This window comes from Astatotilapia calliptera, chromosome 6, assembly GCF_900246225.1.
Source record: "Astatotilapia calliptera chromosome 6, fAstCal1.2, whole genome shotgun sequence".
NCBI lineage: Eukaryota > Metazoa > Chordata > Actinopteri > Cichliformes > Cichlidae > Astatotilapia > Astatotilapia calliptera.
The window spans coordinates 8,693,098-8,715,896 of record NC_039307.1 but is presented as its reverse complement, the minus strand read 5'-3'; the positions used below and the strand labels follow the sequence as shown (position 1 = coordinate 8,715,896).

Here is a 22,799-nt window from a genome sequence, read left to right as displayed (position 1 = left end):
AAGAGGGCAGTGTTGTCTTTATCAGCCACTTGGGAAAATTACATTTCACTCCAGTAACAACTGTAACAAATTTTGCAGGGGCATTTTTTTTTAACCTTTGCCTTTATTTTGCCTTTTCTAGCTCACATTTCATTATGTGCAACAATTAACAACTTATACAACATTTACATTACAAATGGCACAAATTTATGTTTAGGATTACTCATCACACAAGGCTGACATACCATCATAGAAAGATTTCAAAATTTACTTGTATAAAAGTTGAATTAAGAGGTGGACCTGCACACTCATCTCTTTCATATATTCTTCGCAAAGTGCAAATTCAGTCTTAAAAAGCCACGTGGATGTTTTTCATACATCTGTTTTTTCATCACTGTAAGATAAAACTCAGCATTTTGTTCAGTAACCATCATCGTATTCATTCTGGGCCGCCTGCCGGGCTAGCATGGCCTGGATAAGAGCACTAGAGCCTGAAGGCCCAGGGTTTTGTGGTGGAGCAGTCATCCACTGAATTCTGTCATCTTCCTGTGCTTGCTGCCTGGCCTGCATGACCTGCATCATGACACTTGACACTGGATGCGGCAGGTCACCCATGTCATCTTCTGTGTCCTCTGCTCTTCTTCTGGCTTGCATGGCCTGTGTGACGGCACTGGATCTGTTGAAAATGTCATATTGATTATTGTCTTCATCCTCCACCCTGTTTCTGGCTGCCATGGCCTGAGCAAGTGCACTGGAAGATGATGGGTTTTCATCATGCATCGGATACTGATCTTCATTCTCCTGGTCAGCTAGTTGACGGGCCAACATGGCTTGCATCAGAGAACTAGAGTTAGACATTTCAGAAGGAACAGGTACTCCACCAATGCTGTATCTTTTCTCCTCCTCTTCAAGTTGCTGACGTGCAAGTAAAGCTTGAACCATGGCATTTGAGTTGGACTGATCACCAGATGAGTGATCATATGAATGCTGTTTCATGCTCTAAACAGTAAATAAAATATTCAGTAAGGCTGATAACAAGCTTCTACATGCAAAGTGATGTCAGCATGAAATAATTTTAACAACAAACCCCTTTTTGTTTCTTCTGTTTGGTGTTTTTGTTTGGGATAGATTTTTGAAGGTCCTGTAACCTTTCTAACAAGAAGGACTTGTCTTTCCCTTCCTGGTGGGAGGGAAACAGAAGCAGTCAGGCAAACAAAAACAAAAACATAAACAAAATGTAAATGTATTCAAGACTAGATAAGTTCCACTTGTTCCTGATGTCTGGTGAAACATATATTAAGGGAAACAGTTTCTAGAACAAACTCACATTGACAATCTGTTGTCTCAGACGACGAATAAGCTCCTTTCGACCATTAGTGACTTGCCACAATATGTATATGATGACACTGAGCAGTAAAATTGCACACAGGAAAACCATTTGCTTAATGACACAAATTTTGCATCAGTACATATGTGCATTTATATGCAAAGCTCAGTTATATGCAAAACATGGCTTGGACTTTTTCGGTCAACGTTACAAAGTACATGCTGTGTACATAAGACAGCACTTGCACTATGCACTTACAGGATGATGAGTGTGATTAGAAAATAGAAGATTTCACTCCGGATGACATTATTGTAAATCTCGACGACCCACTGAGAGCCAGTGATGTTTTTTAGATCATCTATCCAGACATCAACCGCACTGAAGGAATTGTTGAGTCCACGAAAAGGGCCACAGGACTTTGAGGGAGTCAGGCTATGGAGCAAGACAGAGTGAACAAAACAAGACTGAGACTGGAACCTTTCTGTATTTTCAGTACAAAATGCATTATTAATCAAAGACAAATATATATAAATATATTATTTTATTTTAGCTTAGAAAAGAATAAAATAGAATTGATGGATATATTTTTCTCTTTTTTAACAGTTGAAGTCATGTCCTCTTACCTCCAGGCAGTGTATGCAACAATTGACAGGGCTCCCACGAAGAACGGGAAGAAGAGAAGGAAGATGAAGATGGTTTGCATCTGAGCTGCTCTGCCAGATCGCCGTGGGGGCTGACAGTTATGTGTGAGACTGACCTGAGAAGTGCAAAAACCAAACTTGTACTACCCCATAAATACACATCCATAAACAAATATATTGATTTATTTTTGTAGTAACTTTGCTAATAAACTTGTGAGCCATAACAGAAAACAGAGCTTGGAATTGACTTTTTAAAAGATCATTCAGCAGGTTCATGAAACACACAGCATCAGCAGATCCGGCCTAGATCAAATTACAAATCCTACAAAGTTCATTAAATTTCAGTGATTGATTGATCTTGTCTGGTACCATTAAACCATAATGGTTACTCCTTAAATCCGAAACCCAGGCTGTCTTTTCCATTACCCAAAATAAAGCATCCATTCAATGTGATGAAAGGATTTTAATTAATTATTGACTGAGGTGTGCAAATAGAGTAACATGACCCTTATGGAGCATGGAGCAGTCCTGGTAGCAGCATTTACCTTCTTTAGATAAAACAGGATGAAGAATTTGAAAATCTGCATGGCAGGTAGCAGAGGAGAGAAGTAGATTCCAATCCTGTGGAGAGAAAATAGACGATTGCATTTAAATAATTTAAAAAGGTCCAAGATCAAGATAGATAACATAAGATTTGACTAAAATCCACTGACACACTGCTAGAACTTATGAAATGTCGAATGTATTGTTCATATGGTTCATACCAGGCCAGCGTCTGTGAATAGATGAGTTCAAGCACATTTCTGGCTACGTCAAACTCAGGAACCCCCATGCGTGGTATTAATTTTGTCCCGATCACACTATTAGACAGAAATTGAGTATGTGATTTTAAACATAGGTTCATCTAACAATATAAAATATGAATTGAAATTCTATAACTCACTTGCTAAGAAACTCTCCAAAGAAAGATCCCAACATCAGGAAAAGGAAGTCAAAAAGGACCAGACGGTACAAAGACTGCCCTACCATGGACTCCCAACCCTGATGAATGAAACAAATTCACGAATGACTGTCTATGCCTAATGAATAAAGTAGGGACAGATAAAATAAACGTATGTTGTGTTTAAAAAACACAAATAAATAGATAAATGGATATTTATTACTTACTGAACCTTTATCAGGCACCTTCTTCATCCAATAATAACACAAAACAGACAGAATGGACATCTTGAGAAAGACATTTCTGTATGTGAAAAAAGAAAGTATTTCAATTTTTATTATTGGTTAAATAAATAATTATATTTGCTTTGTGCTAGATGTCCAAATCCAAATCCAATTTATTTATATAGCACATTTAAAAACAGAAAGTTTTCCCAAAGTGCTGTACAGAAACAAAGGAGTAAAACACAAGATGAAGCCACTGACACTCACATAAAAACACAATACTACACATAATAAACATATCAACTCACACCAGTCTGAACGCAATCGAAAAAAGGTGTGTTTTCAAAAGCGACTTAAAAACAGGAAACAAAGATGCCTGTTTAATATTTAAAGGCAGCGTAGTCCAAAGTTTTGGAGCCATAATTGAAAAGGCTCGTTCTCCTCTTTGTTTTAGCCTAGATTTTGGGACAACCAAAAGCAGCTGATCTAAGGGTCCGCGAAGGAATATAAGGCTGAAGTAACTCGGAAAGGTATGGGGGAGCAAGACCATTAAGGCATTTATGGTCTATAAGTTTATAGATGTGTCGATAGCTGCACCACTTTACATATATACAGTCATGGCTTTACATAGATACCACTATACTTTATATATACTTTTGTTTAAGCCTGGTCCTAGAACTGTTCCTAGATCCTAGCACTCCCAGTCTTCTCACTATACTTCAGGAAGTCCTACATTGTTTTATAACACAGCCCACAAATTACACTGCAATTAACTCTAACAAGATTGGGAGCCTGCTACCATGCTGGTGACTCTGTGATGATGTCATAGGCACACCAAAACAAGGTTAGTTGCCTCCTTATTTCCGGTCTAATGGTAAACTAAGATATCTGTATTTTGTTATCTATCTAGACATAGACATAGACATATTTATATACATATATTGTTTTATTTCACCTGATCAACAGAGCATATATCTGTTTGCGGTGGGTGGAGTAATGCTCAAATTTGTTGAAGAGGGAGTAGAAGAGTGGAATAACCAGGTTTATTAAAGACACCACAAAGGGAACCAGGAGTGTCTTTGCCTCCTCAAGCAGAGACCAATTGTCATTTTCTGTTGCCTGCTGTAAAACATAAAACAGGTAAAGATAGTGGATAATGACAAATACTGTATGCAATGAAACAATAAAAACCCTGCACTGTTGGTAAATGACAAGACTTTCAGTAAATTTATGACACCTGGTTTAGATTTTCACGCTCTGAGAGTACAGGTGAGGTATATATTTTTACATGTTTTTTAGTTTCTACTAGTTTTACTAACAAGAAAAGTGATTTCTCTAGAGAAAAAATATGCATTCACATTGCCTGTAGTCTACATTTAACAGACACAAGTAATTCCAAAGTCTAATTATTCCATTTTAACTTATGTACCTCAATCTCATACTCGCAGAGATAGTAAATACCGGCTGCACAACCAAAAGCCAAGCTTGTGGAGAGAAGCCAGCAACTAAAATGAATCCCATAGTGCTTCAGTTTTTCAGAGACTGTAAGGCGCTCCTGCTGGGCCGTTTCTGATAAAGACTCCTGAGTGAGCAGCAAGAGGACAAACAATGAAATACTGATGTGTATGTAGGTGTAAAATACAGAATTTCAATCTGTCACAGTTAATTCAGCATTTGATATTTTTTAGAAAAAGAAAAAAGCTATAAGTCACCTTGAGCTGGACACAAAGGTTGTTCCTGCGCTGTTTCACTGCTTTCTCATTGGTTACACTAAAATCCCAGGTGCAAAGAAGTTGCCATGCACTGTTTGATGTCGAGTCTGCTAGTACATAGTTGTTCTTGAAATTGACTGCCATGCTGCACGTGGACAAATCAAGATTCAGAATCATTGTTAGAATCAGAGCTATTGGAGCAGCTATGAGAGTTTTTATATCTACAACTATTAATCAATGTTATGATTGCTTGTTTTGGCATACTTATATTAGAATTTTCACATTTCCTAATAATTTATTATTATATTTATCAATTTTTTCTTTTAACTTATCTCCTCTTCTCCCACATGCATGTTGAGGAGTCATAACAAAGCAAATTCCCTGTGGACTTGAGTAAAATCTTTAGCATGATGAGGACTTAACTAACCTGAAAATAAGTGAAATTCCACATAGCACCATATAGACTGCAATGGTGAAGAAATAGGCCAGCTGCATGTTGTAACCCACCAGAGATTCATTGCTGTAGCTACCGTAGTACATGACCGTATACTTGAAGTAACCCTAGGAAATCCAAAATATATGCAACTCTTGTTCACTCAGTACAGAGAGAATTAGAAAACATCTAACATGATATTACATAATACATATCAACAGTGTTTGCTAGTTCTAATTGATTATGATCTGCCATCTAGAGCAGATTCATGTTTTAGATTTTCTTTTGTGAAAACAAATGCTGTTGCACTGTCACTCCACTTGACGAAACCCCACTTGTGGTTGGGGTTTGCATGTGCTCTTTGTGCATGAATGTTAGGTTAACTGGTGACTAAACTGGCTATAGGTGTGGATGTGAGACTGGTGATCTGTCCAGACTGTATCCATCATTGGAAAACAAATAACTGCATCCAAAATAATGCAGATTTGAGCCATGAGCATGAGCCATGACTGAGAACCTTCACAGACATGAGCATAAACCAAATAATTAGCTCTTTAAATATTACATAGTCATTTAATTAAATGGTAATTATTACATTAGCTTTAAATTTTAAAATAAGGATGGTTGTGACTTCAACAGAAGATAAATGCATGTACTACTTACAGCTCCAGTTAGTATCTCCAGTCCTCTGAAGGTCACATTTTGGGGTACGTTGTTCACAATTTGAGAAATGTTTGGGGTTTGCTTGTAAACAAGCAGAGGGATGGTGACAAAGCCAAAGTTGACCAGGAATGAGAAAATGTTAAACATGAGAAGCCACTTCAGGAACACAAAATAGGTGAGAACACTGGTCCCAAACTTCCCACCAATGCTTTTCATAGCGCCTTGCCACAGTTTCAGGGTCTGCTTGGCTGACTTTACATGGTACCCGCATTTTCGTGAAAACTGAAAAAAGATCATAACATTCTGTATGTAGCATATGAGCACAAATTATGAATGAGCTAGGCTCATAAAGAGATGCAGCTGTTGCTTTTATGACAGATAAAACACTCACCAGAGACAGCTTTTCAGAGCAATCTGCCAAACATGTGAATTGGCGAGACTTCTTGGAAGACTGTAATTCCAATTCTTTCCTGTAAGAGTAAAACCATTGGGATCCTTGTCAAGCAAATTACCTGCATCACAAGTTTCTGCAGGCTGTAGAAGCCCCTTTGGACTTCAATTAGTACTTTCTTGTGTAATTTGTGTTGGACAAATACTTCCTTCTTCCTTCTTTATTGCAACACCTGTGGCCTCCAAGCATTTGCATACAGCCTAGTTTATGGTTCCCAGCAGGATGCAATGTTTAACTAAATGTTTCGAATGACACTGAGAAGGATTTGTTATCATCTTTATTTGTTTGTGGCTCACCCACCTGATATGTTTCTTGTCTTTAAAGCTCATTGGAAGATTCCGAATGGCCTGGATTCTGTCTCGTGTTGACAGAGCAGCAAGTTCCTCGAGCAAGTTTTGTTGCTCTGCCAGACACAAGATGACAAGACAAGTGCTGGCTGTTAAATCTTTGCGAGTACTGCCTTTCAGAATACATATCAGGTGTCATAATTCACTATCCAAAAATCCACAGGATAATCTGACACCCCTCAGGTGTGCTTACCATTTTGCATCTCATTCCAGATGGCATCCTCTGTGAAAGCTGTTTGGGTATGATCTGCATTAGGAAACATGCTCATCCTTCTCATCGCTATTCCTCTCCACCGCATTGTCATTTTTCCTGGATTTGCACACAAGCAAAAGACAGCCAGCCTTCTGTTGTGATTATTGTGGATTTTCAAACTCAAAAGCATGAGATTGATACAAGAACAGAGTGACAGTCAGCAAATGAACTGGGTAGCATTTTTAAATGTAACACCTGCAGCCGTTTATGCAGCCTTTATCACTTACTCTTTTCTATAATAACAATAAGCTGCTACTTATTTATAAATCTAAAGATAAATATCGACTGCAAAAACACTGACAGAAAGCGCTGCTGATAGTACAGGACACAGCACCATATACAAACTAATGTGGGTCCTAATATGCAACTGTTTGTTCAAAATCTTTATTTCTGATGAATTTATGATTTCATATTTATTTTCATTTCATATAATGCTATGATACTGAAGGTGTTGGTGCCATTGCCCACCAAACTGTATTACTTTGCAGTTATTGTCAGAGTATCAGTCTGTGTGTATTATTTGCATGCATTAGTTTTAGTCTTGGTATGACTCTGGAATTTCTTTTTAGTCTTTCAGAAGCATAAAGATTAAATAAAATGGGAGGAAATGGAAGACATAGTTATAATTCATCCTGAATTTCTATCTATATGGATTCCATGACAGTCCATCCAACAGTTGCTAATACAGTTTACTTGTGTATTTAATGTAATAGGTGATGAAATAGATATTAGACAAGTGAAAACAGATGTAAATCAAAGTTGTATATCTGTGTCATGTTCTATGGTAATCAAACTATACACTGAAAAAAAGGCCATGTTGGATTTACTTGATTCAATAGTGGACATTGGTTGCACACAAATGTTTTGCTTTGGCAGAAACTTAGACAAATGAGTTAAATCAACACAACTTATTCCTATTCAATAAACCTGTGCATTTTGTGTTCAGAAAACACAACTGAAACATGTTTAGATGAAGTAAGTTGAGCTCTTGGAATATTTTAATCCTTCACAATTTTGTCATTTTATTTCAACACTATTCAATAACTTTTACCCCAGTACTACTTGGTCACTTAAATACTACATGTTGTCTTCATATTACATAATGTTCAACAAAGTCTAGAGTCTGGTTACCATAAAAAGTGAACGGGTCTACAACAACTACAATCCTCCTATCTTTCAGGGGCATAAGCCTGAAGTGATAGGTCACTCGGCAGCGAACACCCTGGACAGCTCACCAGTCTACCACAGAGACAAACAACCATTCACATTAAATTGTGGATTTGAACCCAGGACCTTCGTGAGGCAACAGCACTAATGCCACCATTACATGTGGTTAAACCATGATAAAAAGCGATAGCATACATGTGGTGTGTTTGTAGTTGTCTGTGTAATTTCATGAGTCCAGCAACTAGCCACTCTTACTAGATTGTATCAGATCATCTCAACAAGAACAAATTAAGTTGTTGAATTTCATACAGATCCTACATGATTTAATTACGTTCAAGATAGAAACATGAAATTTTTGTGTTCAAATTAAAAGGTAGGCTTTTTTAATGTAACAACCACCCAATTTACTTCTTTCGGTTTACCAAAAAAGTAGAGGCGGCTGCTCGACTTGACTGAGATGGATGCCTTCGTCAAACCACGATCCAAAGCGTGCGAGACTGAAATCCTGTGTGATGTAAACATTGCTATATTATTGACTTACTTCACTCGCTGTTGGTCACATGAACAATAACCGTATGACTGTTCCCACCACTAGCTCATGACCCTACGCTGTGTTCACTGCATGATTCCATGTTTTGGCACTGATCACCACCTGCACTCATGTATATATCTTTCTACGTAACACTTTTAATTCTTATTCTCATGTATATATCTCATGTATATCTCATGCATATATCTTTCTACGTAGCACTTTTAATTCTTATTCGTACTTTTATTTTTTCATGTCTATTTAAGCGCAATTTATGACAGCATGTTTGCACTGAAGCACCGCAGCAATTTCCTAATGTTGGAAACCTGCTCAACATTTGGCAATAAAACCCTTTCTGATTCTGATTCTGATTCAAACATGAACAATTTAATCTACCCTCTCTGCATATTATGTAGTTTCTACACTATAGAGTTACTATAGAGTTACACTTAACTTTAAAGCATGAGGCACTTGTGTTAAATACACACAAGATACTTACATAAATCCAAGAGCTGGCCAATCCCTTTTTTTCAGTGTAGTTGAAAAACCGACCAACAAACACTTCTACTGTATGCTGTAACTTTTTATTTGAACTTCATGCAAAAAACATTTACTAAATAATCCCCTTTGCTCTGTTTTATTTTCTATGCCAATTTCCTTGTAGCTTTTATTGTTGACATCCATTATATCCACAATTAAGGATACAGTCTAGTGAAGACATGAGTATGAGGATGAATGGCAATGTTATTTGAACACTCAAAAAAAAAAATGAAATTGGGTGGTTGTTACATGTACAAGATTCAAACTTGTAATTTGAACTAAATAATTTCATGTTTCAATGGTGAATGTAATTAAATCATGTAGCATCTGCATGAAATTCAGCAACTTAATTTGTTCTTGTTGAGATGACATGATACAATCTAGTAAGAGTGGTTAGTTGCCTGGACTCACAAAATTCACAAGATCACATTAGATGTCAAACTGCAGGAAATCCCTGGAGTTTTAAGAGGCAGACAACTACACCACGTGTATGCTATCGCTATTTATTGTGGTTTAACCTGTCAAGGACAAAAACATACAGAAAATTCTGCATCAAGCCTTCTAATCATAGCTTTCTTTGGTAAGCCTGGATTGACAGCTTGGTGGCGTGATGGTTAGTGCTGTTGCCTCACAGCAAGAATTCTAAATTACCCATGAATATAAGTGCAAATGGTTGTTTGTCTCCATGAAATCATCAACCCCCATATTGGTTCATTGAGCACGACTAGCAGTAATTGCCTTGATTAACAAAGTAGTTGTTCAAACAACGAGATTTCATTGCGTTTTCCTAAAGTTTTTAACTTGTGTAGAATCAATTAAAACAAATTTCACTCTACATACTTAAATAAATCACTTCAAGTCAATGTAAGTATACTACGCTGATCCAACATAATCTGATTACATTAAGCCACCAAATGCCAAATGTGTTGGTTTGACATGGTCAAAAATCGGTTATTGTACTTGGTTAAATCACGTGGAAAAAGGCGCCATGATTAAATTGTGTTCATCCAACAACAGATTTTTTTGAGTGAAATGATTATCCTGTGATGGAAACTTTACAGATTAATGTGTGTTTAGTTATACCATAAAGGAACTGTGTAATCTTAAGTGTCATGAAGCGTATTACCTGAAGACGATGGAAGTGGAATAGATCTTGACTGATTATATTCAGGGTCCATCCCAAATATACTGTGATCTAAAATGTAGAGGAGATAGAGAGGAAGTATCAACAAAAGGTTACTTAGCAACATCCACTGGCATATACAAAAAACGAAGCTGCTGAACAAGTAACACAACTTTTTCAATCAAACAAAGAGGTGATACACATACTGGGTCCATGGTGCCTTGGAGGACTCCTTGGGCGTATGGAAATGGCATCCATTGGGATGTTTTCTCTACCCCTCCAGCTTTGTTCCTGCCAGCCACCTTGAGGCACTCTCCCTATAGCAGCATCATTGCTAGCCCTGTCACCCCACCAGGTTGGGTCTTTGTTGTCATAGGGGTTAGTATGATGGGTTTTGCTGGAAGCCCTAGAGCCCAAACAGAATAAATTAAATTATTAATAAATTATATAAACGTATGACACCTAAGAGCACTGACGTTATCACATCAGGAAGAGAACAGAAATTTCAAGTCACCGATATAGTTATTTGAATTTAAACTGTGGAGGTTTTATTTAATTTAAAGTACATTCAGTCTTATAGAGTATTGGACTCATTTTAACAGTAAACTGCAGAGACTAGTATGCTAAAGTTTACTCTAGGGCTCTCATATAATCATCCACAATCCTCAGACCTTAAATCTTGTACCAAAAAGATTAACACTAAAATGAACCAGCCGAGGATAAAGCAAAGATATATAACAAATTCGCGCTGTTGCCTTTTTCTTGAGGCGATCCTGTTGAAGCTAGTTTTTCATTTGCTTGCTTGACATTCTGACCTTTTCTTCACAGTACTTCCTCTTACTACAAGCACACACAACACACCACTCAAACTCCTTCACAAACACATTCTTTGACAAATTGTAATTCTATACTTTTCAGGAAAAAAGATTTCTCTGATGCACATTTGAGGACAAAAACAAATTTTATGTTATAATATAAACACAAACCTTCTATCAATTTCCAGAGTCTCGGTGTCATGGTATGCATGGTTGAAAAATCCCCCGTTCCTGTAACTTGTCATGAGATCCTTCAAATCGATCCGTTTGCTTTTCTTTGGAGACAGCAGTGATTCCTCAGCTCAGTATGCCCCAGTCGCTCCCAATATGAGGATTTCGGTGTCAAGTGGCAAAATGTAAACGACTTATTCCATATAAAAGACAAATATTAAAATAAAGCAATAGAATTGTGCTTGAAGTCAAGTTATCAAGCTAAAGACTAAACCTAAACAAGTAGTATAACATGTTAATACCACATAGTTTTCTGTATAGAGGCAGCTTCATAGAAAGCATGTGCAATTTGATCTCTAGAGCGCTCGGTCCGATCATTATAAATTCATGTAGGAGGTTTGGTTTCAGCCTGTGGAAAGAGGTTTGGTTGCAGTGGTATAGCTCTGTGGTTCTCACAAAAACCATTATATTATGGCAAGAGAACACCTCGGTCTTATATAACAATGAACAGAAAACAACAGACTGATGGCTGAACTATGGAAACAGGAAACCTATAAGAAATGTGTAGTTAGAGTTAGGTTCTCATATAATAACAAACCTGTAAAGATTAAAAGAACTTGTCAAATGACATTCTGCTCTGTTATTAGCCTCTGCTTACCTGGTTACTGTCCTGTAATGGAGAGAATATATCTAAAAGGGCGTCCTGACAATACAGAGTTGCAGCTTAAAAGTCTGAGGAGTATCTCTGAATTACCGTCAGTGACATAAAAAGAAGGACTGTCCTCCTACCAGGAAGTTTAGCCTGAGCTCACAAAGGTAAAAGTCCGCTGCTTTTGGACTGGCACTTGGATATTGAAAGGTTACGCTAGATTGTGACATGAATAATTAAACCGCCAGTGCTAATAATTATTTAGCATCCTTATTAAAACTTAAGGTGATAAGGCTCAAAAGGCTGACCTATAGGGTTGAATCCTGTTACAGACAGATAAATGAAACCTAACCAATAAACAAATAGTCGGAAACCGGAAAAAATGAGCGTGCGAATTGAGTTTACTATGCTCCACACAGGGAAGGAAGAGTTGTGAGCAAGCATTTTAATGAAGTGAAAGGACAAACATAGACAAACTGGGAATATATTGTGTGACTGTGAAACTAACTAATATAATATGTAATCTGTATGTTCATAATTTTGTTTTTTTCTTTTGAGACTGTGAGTTAACTAAAACCTATTTTAAACTTAAACCTGTCATATTAGTATAATTAGCACATTCGCTTAAAAAATCCTACAAAAATGACTACATAGCATAGAATATAATATTAAACATGTAACTAGCAACACAGACTATTATAAAATGAAACCAAACACGACACCCAGATATAACATAAATAAATAATAGCTAGTGTTGCTCCCGGAGCTGTATCCACATCCAGGAAGTAGATGTTGGGAAAGACTGCTATTATCTTCCTGACAGCTGGGAGAGTTAACTCCTTGTTTTTGACGAAGTCTGATGGTTAATTGTTAGCTAATACATAAATAGCTGTATTTATTCTGTCGGAAAGGAAACAATGGAAGTCGACTCAGGTATTTTTGAAGTTCGTGCATTACTTCAGAACATTAATTAACCCAATTTATTTCTACATTAGCTAACTAGCTAATAATGCTAGCCGCTAAAAAGTAGCTAAAAGTTTGTTGTGCTGGTGAATGATTTGACAGAGGGTCATATAACGATTACAGGAAGACCTTCAAATGAGAGCAGGAAGAGATTTTGTTTGTCTGGTTTGGCTCGAGTGTGTTTACGGTGTCGAAACTCAATTGTCGGCTCATAAAACAGTCTGCTCCCTTGGTTAGCCATTGTCTTTTCTCCTGGGAGGCAAACGTAAAAAGGAGTGTCGAATTTTAACAATGTTTTTGTTAGCTGTAGATACATATACTTGAGTTGTGACGTGATGTTATTGTTTGTATGTGTAAACTTATTATAAGGCGCAGGGTGTTAGGGACATTAGGGTAGCCAGTAGTGACCTGTTCGTATACAGTACTTATTAAAAATCTATTAAAAGCTCATAAGTGTGCACAGTTTGAAATATCAGTATCCTGTGATCTACAATTTATCATTAATTACTTTTGTGGAATGTCGAGTTTAAGGGTGCATCATTTTCTTCATTTGTATTGATTTTTATTATTATTCCCATAATATAAAACAGCTTCTTCTCAGTTTTCTGTCACTTAGAAAAGTGTTAGAAAACTCTGTCCTCCTCTCGTTCTTCTCACCACTCTCAGTCAGTGCAACCTCAATTCCCCCTTTCTCTTCCTTTCCACCATCCTCTATCACATGTTCTTGCTCACCCTGCTACACAAACTCTTACTTGAAGTATAATTTTTCAGTTTTCATCCTTTTGGGGCTCATGTCAGAGGTCAACTCTGATCATTGAGGCACAGTTTAACTCTTGCGAATAATGTAGCTATCTTTATATTTGTGAAATTTTAAATGAATCCCAACACTATAACAACAGTACCTTGAGAAGACCTGATATCAGTATGTTAAAGTATGTTAAAAATACATTAGATTAAATTAGATTTATGATATGTTCAATGTTTTGAACTTGTGACAGCCATTTTCTGTTTGTTTTACTTTGATGTTATCAAACAGAAGTCATATGGCAGTTTAAAGGTCTTGCAGATATAAACCAGGTGATTCAGTAATACGTAAAAATGGTTTCCACAGACATGCTACCAGAGGGTTTTCTAGATGTAGAAAAAGCTACATCTAACGAAACTATTGGCATGTGAATGTTTTTTCCTTTTCATTCTTTTTTTATTTAGATTAAGAAGAAGTGTCAGTTCGGTATTTTAAGCCTTAAGATATACCAGCTTCCTCAAAATGCCTTGCTTGCCTAACAGCTGGCTCCACATACAGAAGCAGAATTCTACTTGATGTTAGTCTTAGTAAAGTTTCAGTTCAAGCTGCTATCGAAACAAATGATTACTTGAAATAACTTTTTGTTCTCAAGATACGAGCTCATCATGTGTCAAATAATTTGGAGGAGACCTGCTTCTGGTTATCTGGCTGTTTCTGAAATTCATGGCCACATGTTATAATGGTGTTAAGTTTAGCTTGGTAAATTTGAGAGACATCCTATATTGATTTAACGTTTTCAACAGCCTCTTAACCATTCTTAACCTGTTAGCTGTTATCTTTGCTGACCTTCCTTTTGAAAGAAATGTGTTAATGGCTGACAAGTGAACTCAGTTTACCTCCTTTGCCTCTCAATTCTTTTGTTTTAATGCCATTTCTCAATTTTGCTTTCTTGGAGAAAGACATGAGTAATGAGACTCATTAGCAGTCACCTGGAGAGAATAAAGTAACTGTGCTATAAGGTTGAGCCTCAATGTGTGTTGGACTAAACCATTTCTAAATTTGTAAGTCTGGCAGAGAGCTTCTATTATTTTTGTAATCATCCAACAGATTTATTCAGGCAGTTTAATTATGACATAATTTACATAGGGATTAAAAAATGTAAACAAAAGCATTTTTTTCATTCCTGGCTTGGAAGGGCCCCTCCTGCTGGAGCTCTAGGTAGTACTTTTCTCTCCACTGCTACAACCTATTTTTTAAATGGTGTTGATGAGCATTTTTTTAGCCTTTCTGGAGTTTTTTTTTTTTTTTTTCATGGTTTAAATTTTATCTTTAGTCACTATGTTAATATCAGTTTGTTCTCATTTCTTTTGTCATGGTGTGTGGTGGTCCTTTGATAAAACTGAATATATGGAGGGAAAAAAATAGGAAAAAAATAAAAAGCAAACTTGTCTAAGAGAATTCAGACTGTGCTGAAGAATAAAGGTGGTCAAATGAAATGTTGACTTTCAAGCTGCATTGTATTTGTACAGTACAGCTGTACAAATATAGCATTTTTACGCTATTTCTATGCATGATTGCACTTGTCAGTAGATCTCTGCACTTATTTCTCAATTTCATAGCAAAACATGAAGAAATGAGGGATGGTTTGTGTCTTTTGCATGGTGATGTAGTTATTATCTCAACTTGAATCCAACTTGAGTCTGCAAATAAAAAAAAGTTTAATTTATGCAAATCTCAGACAACATATACATCCTTAGAAATATATCTGTGCTAGCCCAATATCAAGTGAATCGTGTAGCTGTCCATATTTTTATGTGGACGTGAATGGATTGGATGGATGGATGGATGGATGGATGGGTTGATCCTGATTTGAAGTGACTGTTGTGAAAATGCAGGGGTAATTAGCTCAGTGTTAAACACAGTCATATTACTTTGTATTATGTATATTTCATCGAGTTTTGTTTTCTGTACAGATGCAATATTAGCATCTGTTCCAGAAGAGCAAAAATAAATGTCATGTAAGAAACATTACTTTGTTTGTCTTTTCAAGTGTTCGTCACTGATCACAGTGGGCGAATCAGCAGTAACCCTCTGCTGGACCAGCTCCCCAGTTACCAGTCCCTGCTGTACCGCAGGAAGTCGTCAACTGTTGGCTCCAAACAAAGAGGCAGCTCTAGAGCAAGGGTTGGCTCATCTGGCAGTGGGAAATGGGGTATAAACACCTTTGTAAGACAAACCGTGAAACAGAAGAGTCAGACTGAGAAGCGACACATCAGAGAACTAGCCAAGCCCATGGCTGAGAAACGCAAACAGTAGGAAACTGTAGTCTGTTATGACTTCTTTCACTAATAGCTAAATAACGTTTTTGTGTGTCAGGAGTTTATTTGACTGTTTGATGTTTTAGGAAACGGTGTGCAGAAGATGCTCAAAAGTTGAGCAGCTGGCAACAGTGGCGACAAAGCACCCGCAAGTATCTGAGGAGGATGAGAGATGAAAGCGAAGAATGGCTGAGCTCTTTGAAGCTCTGGAGGGGAGACATCCACCTAATAGAAGGTAAAAGAAAGACAAACAGATTGTCTGACAGAAATTGTTTCTTTGGTCTCAAAGACTTGTTTGGATTTCTGTTCAGATGGTGCTAATCGGTAATTATAATTTTGCTAAGACAAAGTGTACCTTTGTGTTATGTCAGACTTAAGTTCTCCCTTTTTGCCTCTTTCACTTGTCACTAGGGATGTTTGGAACAGGGATCCTGTCTTACTTCTCCTTTCTGCGCTTCCTGGTCACACTCAACTTTATCATCTTTCTGCTCATGTTCGGTTTTGTCATGTTGCCCATCATCATTGCACCCCATGTTTCAGGAAATATCACCTTCAGCCAGAATGATAGTGAGAGGATTATTTGTTTGTTTGTTTCAATTAGAAGCATATACTAAGCAAGAAAGACTAAAAAGCTTAGCTTATCTGTTATATTACAGGTTACTGCAGCGTGTATGAAAGTGACAGTCGTCGAGGTCTTGTTAACTATCATAAGTATATTACTGATCTGCTTTCTGGCGAAGTAAGTGTTGTCACATTATTAGTCTCCTGAGAAAGAGTCCACTCTGTAGTTTCTGTACTCACCTGTTGTGCTTCATCTGCAGGGCTTTCTGGAACAGACCTATCTTTTCTACGGCTTCTACAATGTGGAAAAAATCCATTTCTCCCACATAACTTATAATTTGGCACTGGCATACCTGCTGGTCACTATAGGGTACCTCTTCCTCAGTCTTGTCTGGATTGTTAAAAGGTATGAAAAAGGCAAACTCATAAGAAATAACATTTATGTGATGAGATGTGGTCTTGAGTGTTTTCTTCCTTCGAAGGTCTGCCACTGGGTTCAAACATAATCTGATTCAGGATGAGGATTGCTTTCAGAGTTTTTGCAACAAGATCTTTGCTGGCTGGGATTTCTGCATCACCAGTGAGAATGCTGCAAAGCTGAAGAAAAAGACGTTGCTCTATGAGCTGAAGGTTAGTTTATACATCAGAAGCATGATTGTAAAACTGGCTAGTCAAAACAATGGCCAGTTTACAAATTTGTTTTAAACTAATTTGAAAAAATGGGTGCTTACATGGCACCCCAGCAGCTACATACAGTTACTCTAAAGTAAAAATAAGATGTGCATTTTAATATAATCTACTTTTATGGCTTTAGTGACATTCAAGGCCCCAGTTCCCACGTGCATTACTACCGGGGTCACATGCTAATCAGCGGTATTCTGTGCTATCATTGGTAGTCGCTTCAAATCCTCACCAGGAAGTTAAAATAAATTTATCACAGGTCCCGCCTGCTTCACAGTGCCAGCAGTTATTTAGCCTCTAACCACATGAAGTCACTGAATGTCATTCACTCTCTATTGTCCCTGGTTGCCACATAGCTGCCAATTGTTTTCAGTGTTGATGCAGCTCTACCCTGTACCTGTGTCCTGGAGGTAGTAGTTCATATGCACGTTAGAGAGGGTGCAATACATCACTGAGAATTGCTTACACTTGTCCCTTGATGTTCCTTAAAGTAAAGTAAAAGCAAAATTTTATTTATATTGCACCTTTCAAGATAAAAATCACAAAGTGCTTCACAGAAGCTAAAACATAAAAATCAAAATCAACCAAAAGCGAGTTTAAAACAACAACAACAACAAAAAAAACTTCATTAGTCTTACTGATGAGTCTAAAGTAAAGAAAATTAATAATCAAACACCATCATTTTGTTGTCTTGCCTTATTTTAAAATTCATATTTTTATATCTTTAGACTGATTTGGAGGATGAGAAGATCAAGCAGAAAATAGCAGAGCGCACCCACAAAGAAAAATGTCGGCTTTACTTCATCCGTCTCATCCTGAATCTTTTCGTCATTGGTGTACTGGCTGCTTGCTTCTACTGCATTTATTTAGCCACTATCTTCTCCCAGAAAGCCCAAATGAATGACCAAAAGGTAAGACAATTTTTTTTAATATTCTTTCTCTCCACCCACTTTGATTCAACCTTTATGTAGAAATTTCTGGTAAATGTTGGCAACACAGGATAAAAGGTATTTGTTGTTTCTCCTCTTTTGCAGGTGAATTTCATAGTAGATCTCATTTTTGAGTATCTACCTTCAATTGTTATCACCTTTGCCAACTTCATTACCCCAGTACTTTTCTCTTTTATCATCAACTTTGAGGACTATTCTCCTGCTTTTGAGATCCGCTTCACTCTTATGAGGTAAAATGGAGTCTTGTGTTTTGACCTGCTTACTCATAGATGCAGATTTGAACTTGAAAGTATTTCTGATTTGCCTTCTTTCTTCCTATCCTCACAGGTGTGTCTTCATGCGGTTAACCAGTATTGTGGTTTTGCTCTTTTCTGTCTGGTCTCGGATCACTAAATGTAAAGATGATCCCTGTATTTGTGGCTACAACCACGATCTTTACCCTGTAAGTAATCCTCTTTTGCCATAATGTAATATACAGTGGTTTGCAGGGGTAGTGCCACAGGTACCAGTGTCAAACTCATTTGTATCTTTGCATTAGCTGTTATACATATGTGTTAGAATGTGAATATTACATATGTTAAGTGTAACTGCACGAATATGTGCCCATATTTTGGTCTCTTAGACTTTTAATTTAAAAAAGTATTTAAAAAAAATAGTATATTCCTAATCACCCTATAAAATACATTTCTTAAATCGTGACATGTATGTATGGTAAAATCCAGTCTCTATATCCTTGTTGCTGTCGACAGTGCTGGGAAACGCATGTGGGCCAAGAGATGTACAAACTCACCATCTTTGACTTCATTGTCATCGTTTCCGTCACCATCTTTGTGGAGTTTCCTCGAAAGTAAGACCTCATTTATCCACAGTAGAAAAAAAGTACAGTTCATCTAGTTTTGTGATCATCTCATGACATTTGAAGAGGTGTAAACATGTCACCTTCATAAAAGATTAAGAATCTCTAATGTAACAGTTACAGGAGCTGACTTGGACTACCGTATTTTTCGATAGTGCGCCTTATAATCCGGTGCGCCTTATGTGTGAATTCTGGTTGTGCTTGCTGACCTCGAACTGATTTTATGTGGTACACTGCGCTAAAAAATCTGTCAAAAATGTTTTAGTTCGACTAAGCTACAGAGCCGCACCGCTTGGATGGATTGTCGGAGAATTACGGCTACTGTAGTCAGGAGCCTCGCGGAGTAATCTGGGTCTAAAACTTCGTCCGCTTCAGGTCCCAAAGTTAGATGAATACTGCGACATCACTGAGAGTTAGAAACTGTCTAAATTCCTTCATCTTTAATAAAATGATCAGCGTTGCTGCTTTACCAGGTGGAACAATTAAGTTTAACATCCAGGCATCCATCAAAACAGAATTTATTAAATTTAACAGAGTTAGAAGTTAGCATGAAGTTAGCTCGCTAGTTTACACCGAAACATGATATAGCATGTTCTGACTGAGATTTCTGAAAAAATTAAAATGTACAGCTCTGCTATCACTTCCAGCATAAATAAGGACAGAAAACTAAACAGCAGTGATGTTTGTAGAGTTACTGAAGTTGGATTAACTGGTATATAATGATGTGCTACGTGATCGCTAATGACACAGCTATGTTAGCATAACATAAACACAGTGAAACTGGAGGATGAACGCTAACTTTTTTCCACTCGATAAAAGTTAACGTTAGGGTTCCCGATGGTTAGGGACAAATGCAATCGCATGGCAGGATGCTGTAAATGCACCAAACTTCAGTCAGGAGAACAACTGAGACAATCCATCCACAATACAAGGTTAGTCATTAATATACTGCAACAACATGGGAATAGAGCAGCTGTGAGAGAATTCAGCATTAATGAATCAATGGTACGGAAGTGGAGGAAGAAAGAGGAATGAGTTGAGTCAAGTTTGACTTGTTTTGTTTCGCTTAATGCGCCCTATAATCCGGTGCGCCTTATGTATGAAAACAGATCCATTCATCGACAGTGCGCCTTATAATCCGGTGCACTTTATGGTCTGAAAAATATGGTAGTTTTAGTGTTAGCTTAGTTAGTCTAAATAAATGTAGCTAAAATTATTCTGTCACTGAAGGCTTTGTTTTCTCTGATTATTTCTGCTTTAGTCATTTTTGTCCTTCTTGTTCTATCCTACCCAGACTGCTTCTGAGGTACAGTAATTCTGCCCTGGCTAAATGGATGAGCCAACAGGAGTTTTCTATTCCTCAGAATGTACTGGAGATCGTCTATGGTCAGACCATCTGCTGGATCGGCACTTTCTACTGCCCACTGCTGCCTGCTATCTGCACCCTCAAATATTTCTTTATTTTTTACATCAAGAAGGTGACATTTTGGTTTGAATGCATGTAGTTTTTTTCCTTGCAAGAGTGAAGGAAAAAAGCATGAAATATTCTAGTAAGCCTCATTTGCAAATTTTTGTTTGCTAGGTATCATTAATCAAAAACTGTCGTCCAGCCACACGTCCTTTCCGAGCATCCAGCTCCAACTTCTTTTTCCTCGGCGTGCTGTTGATCGGCCTGACTCTTGCCTGTGTGCCTGTCATAGCTAGTATAGCACAGTGAGTAATGTTCATACTGTGTTCTAATTATATTTGTATAGTTTGTATGGAGCTTTAAAAGAACCTCTAGCAGAAATATTCATGCCAAAGGTCAAAATCTGGCCACTGCCATATAATTTTTTTTTTCTTAATATGGATAAATATAGGAACTCTTACTTGTATGCACTCACTTATACTTCCTTTTTGTTCAGGATAAACTGTTCTCGGGCCTGTGGACCTTTTGTTAATTACGAAACCTCCTGGTACGTGGTGCCAGCTACAGTTTCTCAGCTACCCAAAGGAGTCGAAAAGCTTCTTCGTGCTCTCTCTTCAGAGGCCTTTGCTGTCTCTTTCTTTGTTATCACATGGTTGGTCCTCTTATTATATATTTTCACCTTTTTAACATTGTTTTTCCTCTGCTGTAATTTTATACTTTGTTTCCATGTTTTTTCCAGTTTGGCCATGTTTTATGTGATTGCACTTGCTGGAGCACACAAGAGGGTCATTAATGAACTAAGACACCAGCTAGAAATGGTAGGTCTTATTCCCCCCCCCCCAAAAGGGAGGGGGGGTTCCGTTTGTTAGAAGTCTAGTGCCCACACTTTTAAAGATATCGTTTTCAAATTTTGTGTGATTGTAGATACAGATAACGGCTTAATTTATTGTTGGTGAAAATCTAGTCGAAGTTACACAAAATGTGAAAATCAGTAAAACCTATATTATCAACAGTTTTTTATGGATTATATTTAAACTTCACAACTAGGCCTTGGGGAACATTAGTACCTAAGCTGGCTAAGCATGTGAGCTTCATTTTTAGCGCTCAAGATCAAAGTTGACCTAATTTAAAATTCCAAGAAACCATGTTAAGTAATATCATATGAAATAGCATGGAGATAGCTGTATAACACACCTTATTTTTTCAATATGTTCTGTACGATATCAGTAATAAAAACATCATTAAAAAGTCAAAGTTTTATTATAGCTCTTGTCCTTCAGGGGGAGTTGCGTACTCTGAGTGTTCTTGTTATCAATTCAGTTATTGCCAAATACAGTGTGAACTGAAATCTGTTTGTGTTAATTTGTCAATCAGGAGGGCCGCGACCGGCGTTTCCTGATCCAGAAGCTGTGCCAGGCCCAGAAGCGCTCAGGTGTGAGATCCCCACAATCCAAATTCCAACCCCGCCGCAGCAGCAGCAGAAGCAGTCCTAGCTACCACACTAGCTTCGCCACCAATTTCAGTGATGCGGTGTTCCTGGCCCATGCAGCTCCAAGCTCCTCCACTCAAGTTTAAGGCAAAGGCCTTATTTTACTGAACAAAGCAGAGGTGCATGCTTAGACAATTCTTCAATTGTCTAAGCAGACAATTGAACTTTTCAGACTAATATCTTAAATGTGTTTAATTAACTGTGAAAACACTGCATTGTAAACAAATATCCTGTTCACAGTGCTTCTGACCTTTTCAGTGGGTTTTTTTGCTGTTTGTTTGTTTGTTTGTCCAAAAAAACAGTCTGAATATTTGTGAATATATGAATTGACAATCTCAAAAATATTTTTTTCCTTTAATCAAAACTTTATTTTTGTTGAGCTGCAGAGTATTTACTTGCATGTAATCTTTTCCTTCTGAGAAGGATTTCGATTCTTTTAAACTACTGGACTTGTTTTTAAAACTTTTCTCAATCTCATGCACTTTAAATGTATTAACGCAGGGTTTTGGGGGTTTGTTTTTTTTTTTTTTACTACAGCTTCCTTGTTGACTTGTTTATTTGTGGGTGTTGTTGCATATGCAAATGAATATTTATGACTGTGCTTAATACATTTTGAATGAAATTACTTTTAACACTACTTTTTACTTAGTTTTAGTACCTTTTTAAAATATCTTCTGGACTGTGGGCATGTTATTAACAATGTCTCTGTTCTGGGGTTGTTTGTTTTTTTTGTCAGATTTGGGTGAAAATACTCTTGTACTTTCATGATGCCTTAATTTGATTGTGGGTACTGTACATATGAAATAAATGTTTTCCTAAGTATATTTTCTCATTTAATTGTTTTAAATCTCACTCTGTCAGTCT

General features: G+C 37.2%; 2 protein-coding genes across 3 annotated transcripts; one reads left to right on the top strand and one right to left on the bottom strand.

Annotated features, from left to right (window-relative positions):
• Window positions 1-105: 105 nt before the first annotated feature.
• Window positions 106-12,073, bottom strand: tmc5 (transmembrane channel like 5). The gene is made up of 21 exons (XM_026169241.1): window positions 11,974-12,073; window positions 11,316-11,508; window positions 10,536-10,735; window positions 10,333-10,401; window positions 6,911-7,027; window positions 6,671-6,773; window positions 6,311-6,389; window positions 5,920-6,201; window positions 5,251-5,384; window positions 4,824-4,968; window positions 4,541-4,693; window positions 4,067-4,233; window positions 3,115-3,190; window positions 2,891-2,988; window positions 2,712-2,807; window positions 2,493-2,568; window positions 1,930-2,063; window positions 1,565-1,738; window positions 1,307-1,385; window positions 1,067-1,159; window positions 106-978 (listed from the first exon to the last, which is right to left on the bottom strand). Exons 2-21 carry the CDS (start codon window positions 11,387-11,389, stop codon window positions 400-402), a joined length of 2,928 nt encoding a protein of 975 aa, XP_026025026.1. The 5' UTR covers window positions 11,390-11,508; window positions 11,974-12,073; the 3' UTR covers window positions 106-399.
• Window positions 12,074-12,750: 677 nt separating this feature from the next.
• tmc7 (transmembrane channel like 7) lies at window positions 12,751-22,757 on the top strand. 2 transcript variants are annotated; one of them, XM_026170050.1, is made up of 16 exons: window positions 12,751-12,897; window positions 15,723-15,984; window positions 16,077-16,225; window positions 16,402-16,557; window positions 16,647-16,729; window positions 16,812-16,957; window positions 17,034-17,181; window positions 17,961-18,143; window positions 18,267-18,412; window positions 18,510-18,624; window positions 18,932-19,029; window positions 20,333-20,516; window positions 20,621-20,751; window positions 20,943-21,098; window positions 21,186-21,264; window positions 21,821-22,757. In XM_026170050.1, exons 1-16 carry the CDS (start codon window positions 12,882-12,884, stop codon window positions 22,019-22,021), a joined length of 2,253 nt encoding a protein of 750 aa, XP_026025835.1. In that variant the 5' UTR covers window positions 12,751-12,881; the 3' UTR covers window positions 22,022-22,757. The 2 variants fall into 2 exon arrangements, with proteins under 2 accessions (XP_026025835.1, XP_026025837.1); XM_026170052.1 differs by lacking the exon at window positions 16,402-16,557.
• Window positions 22,758-22,799: the final 42 nt, after the last annotated feature.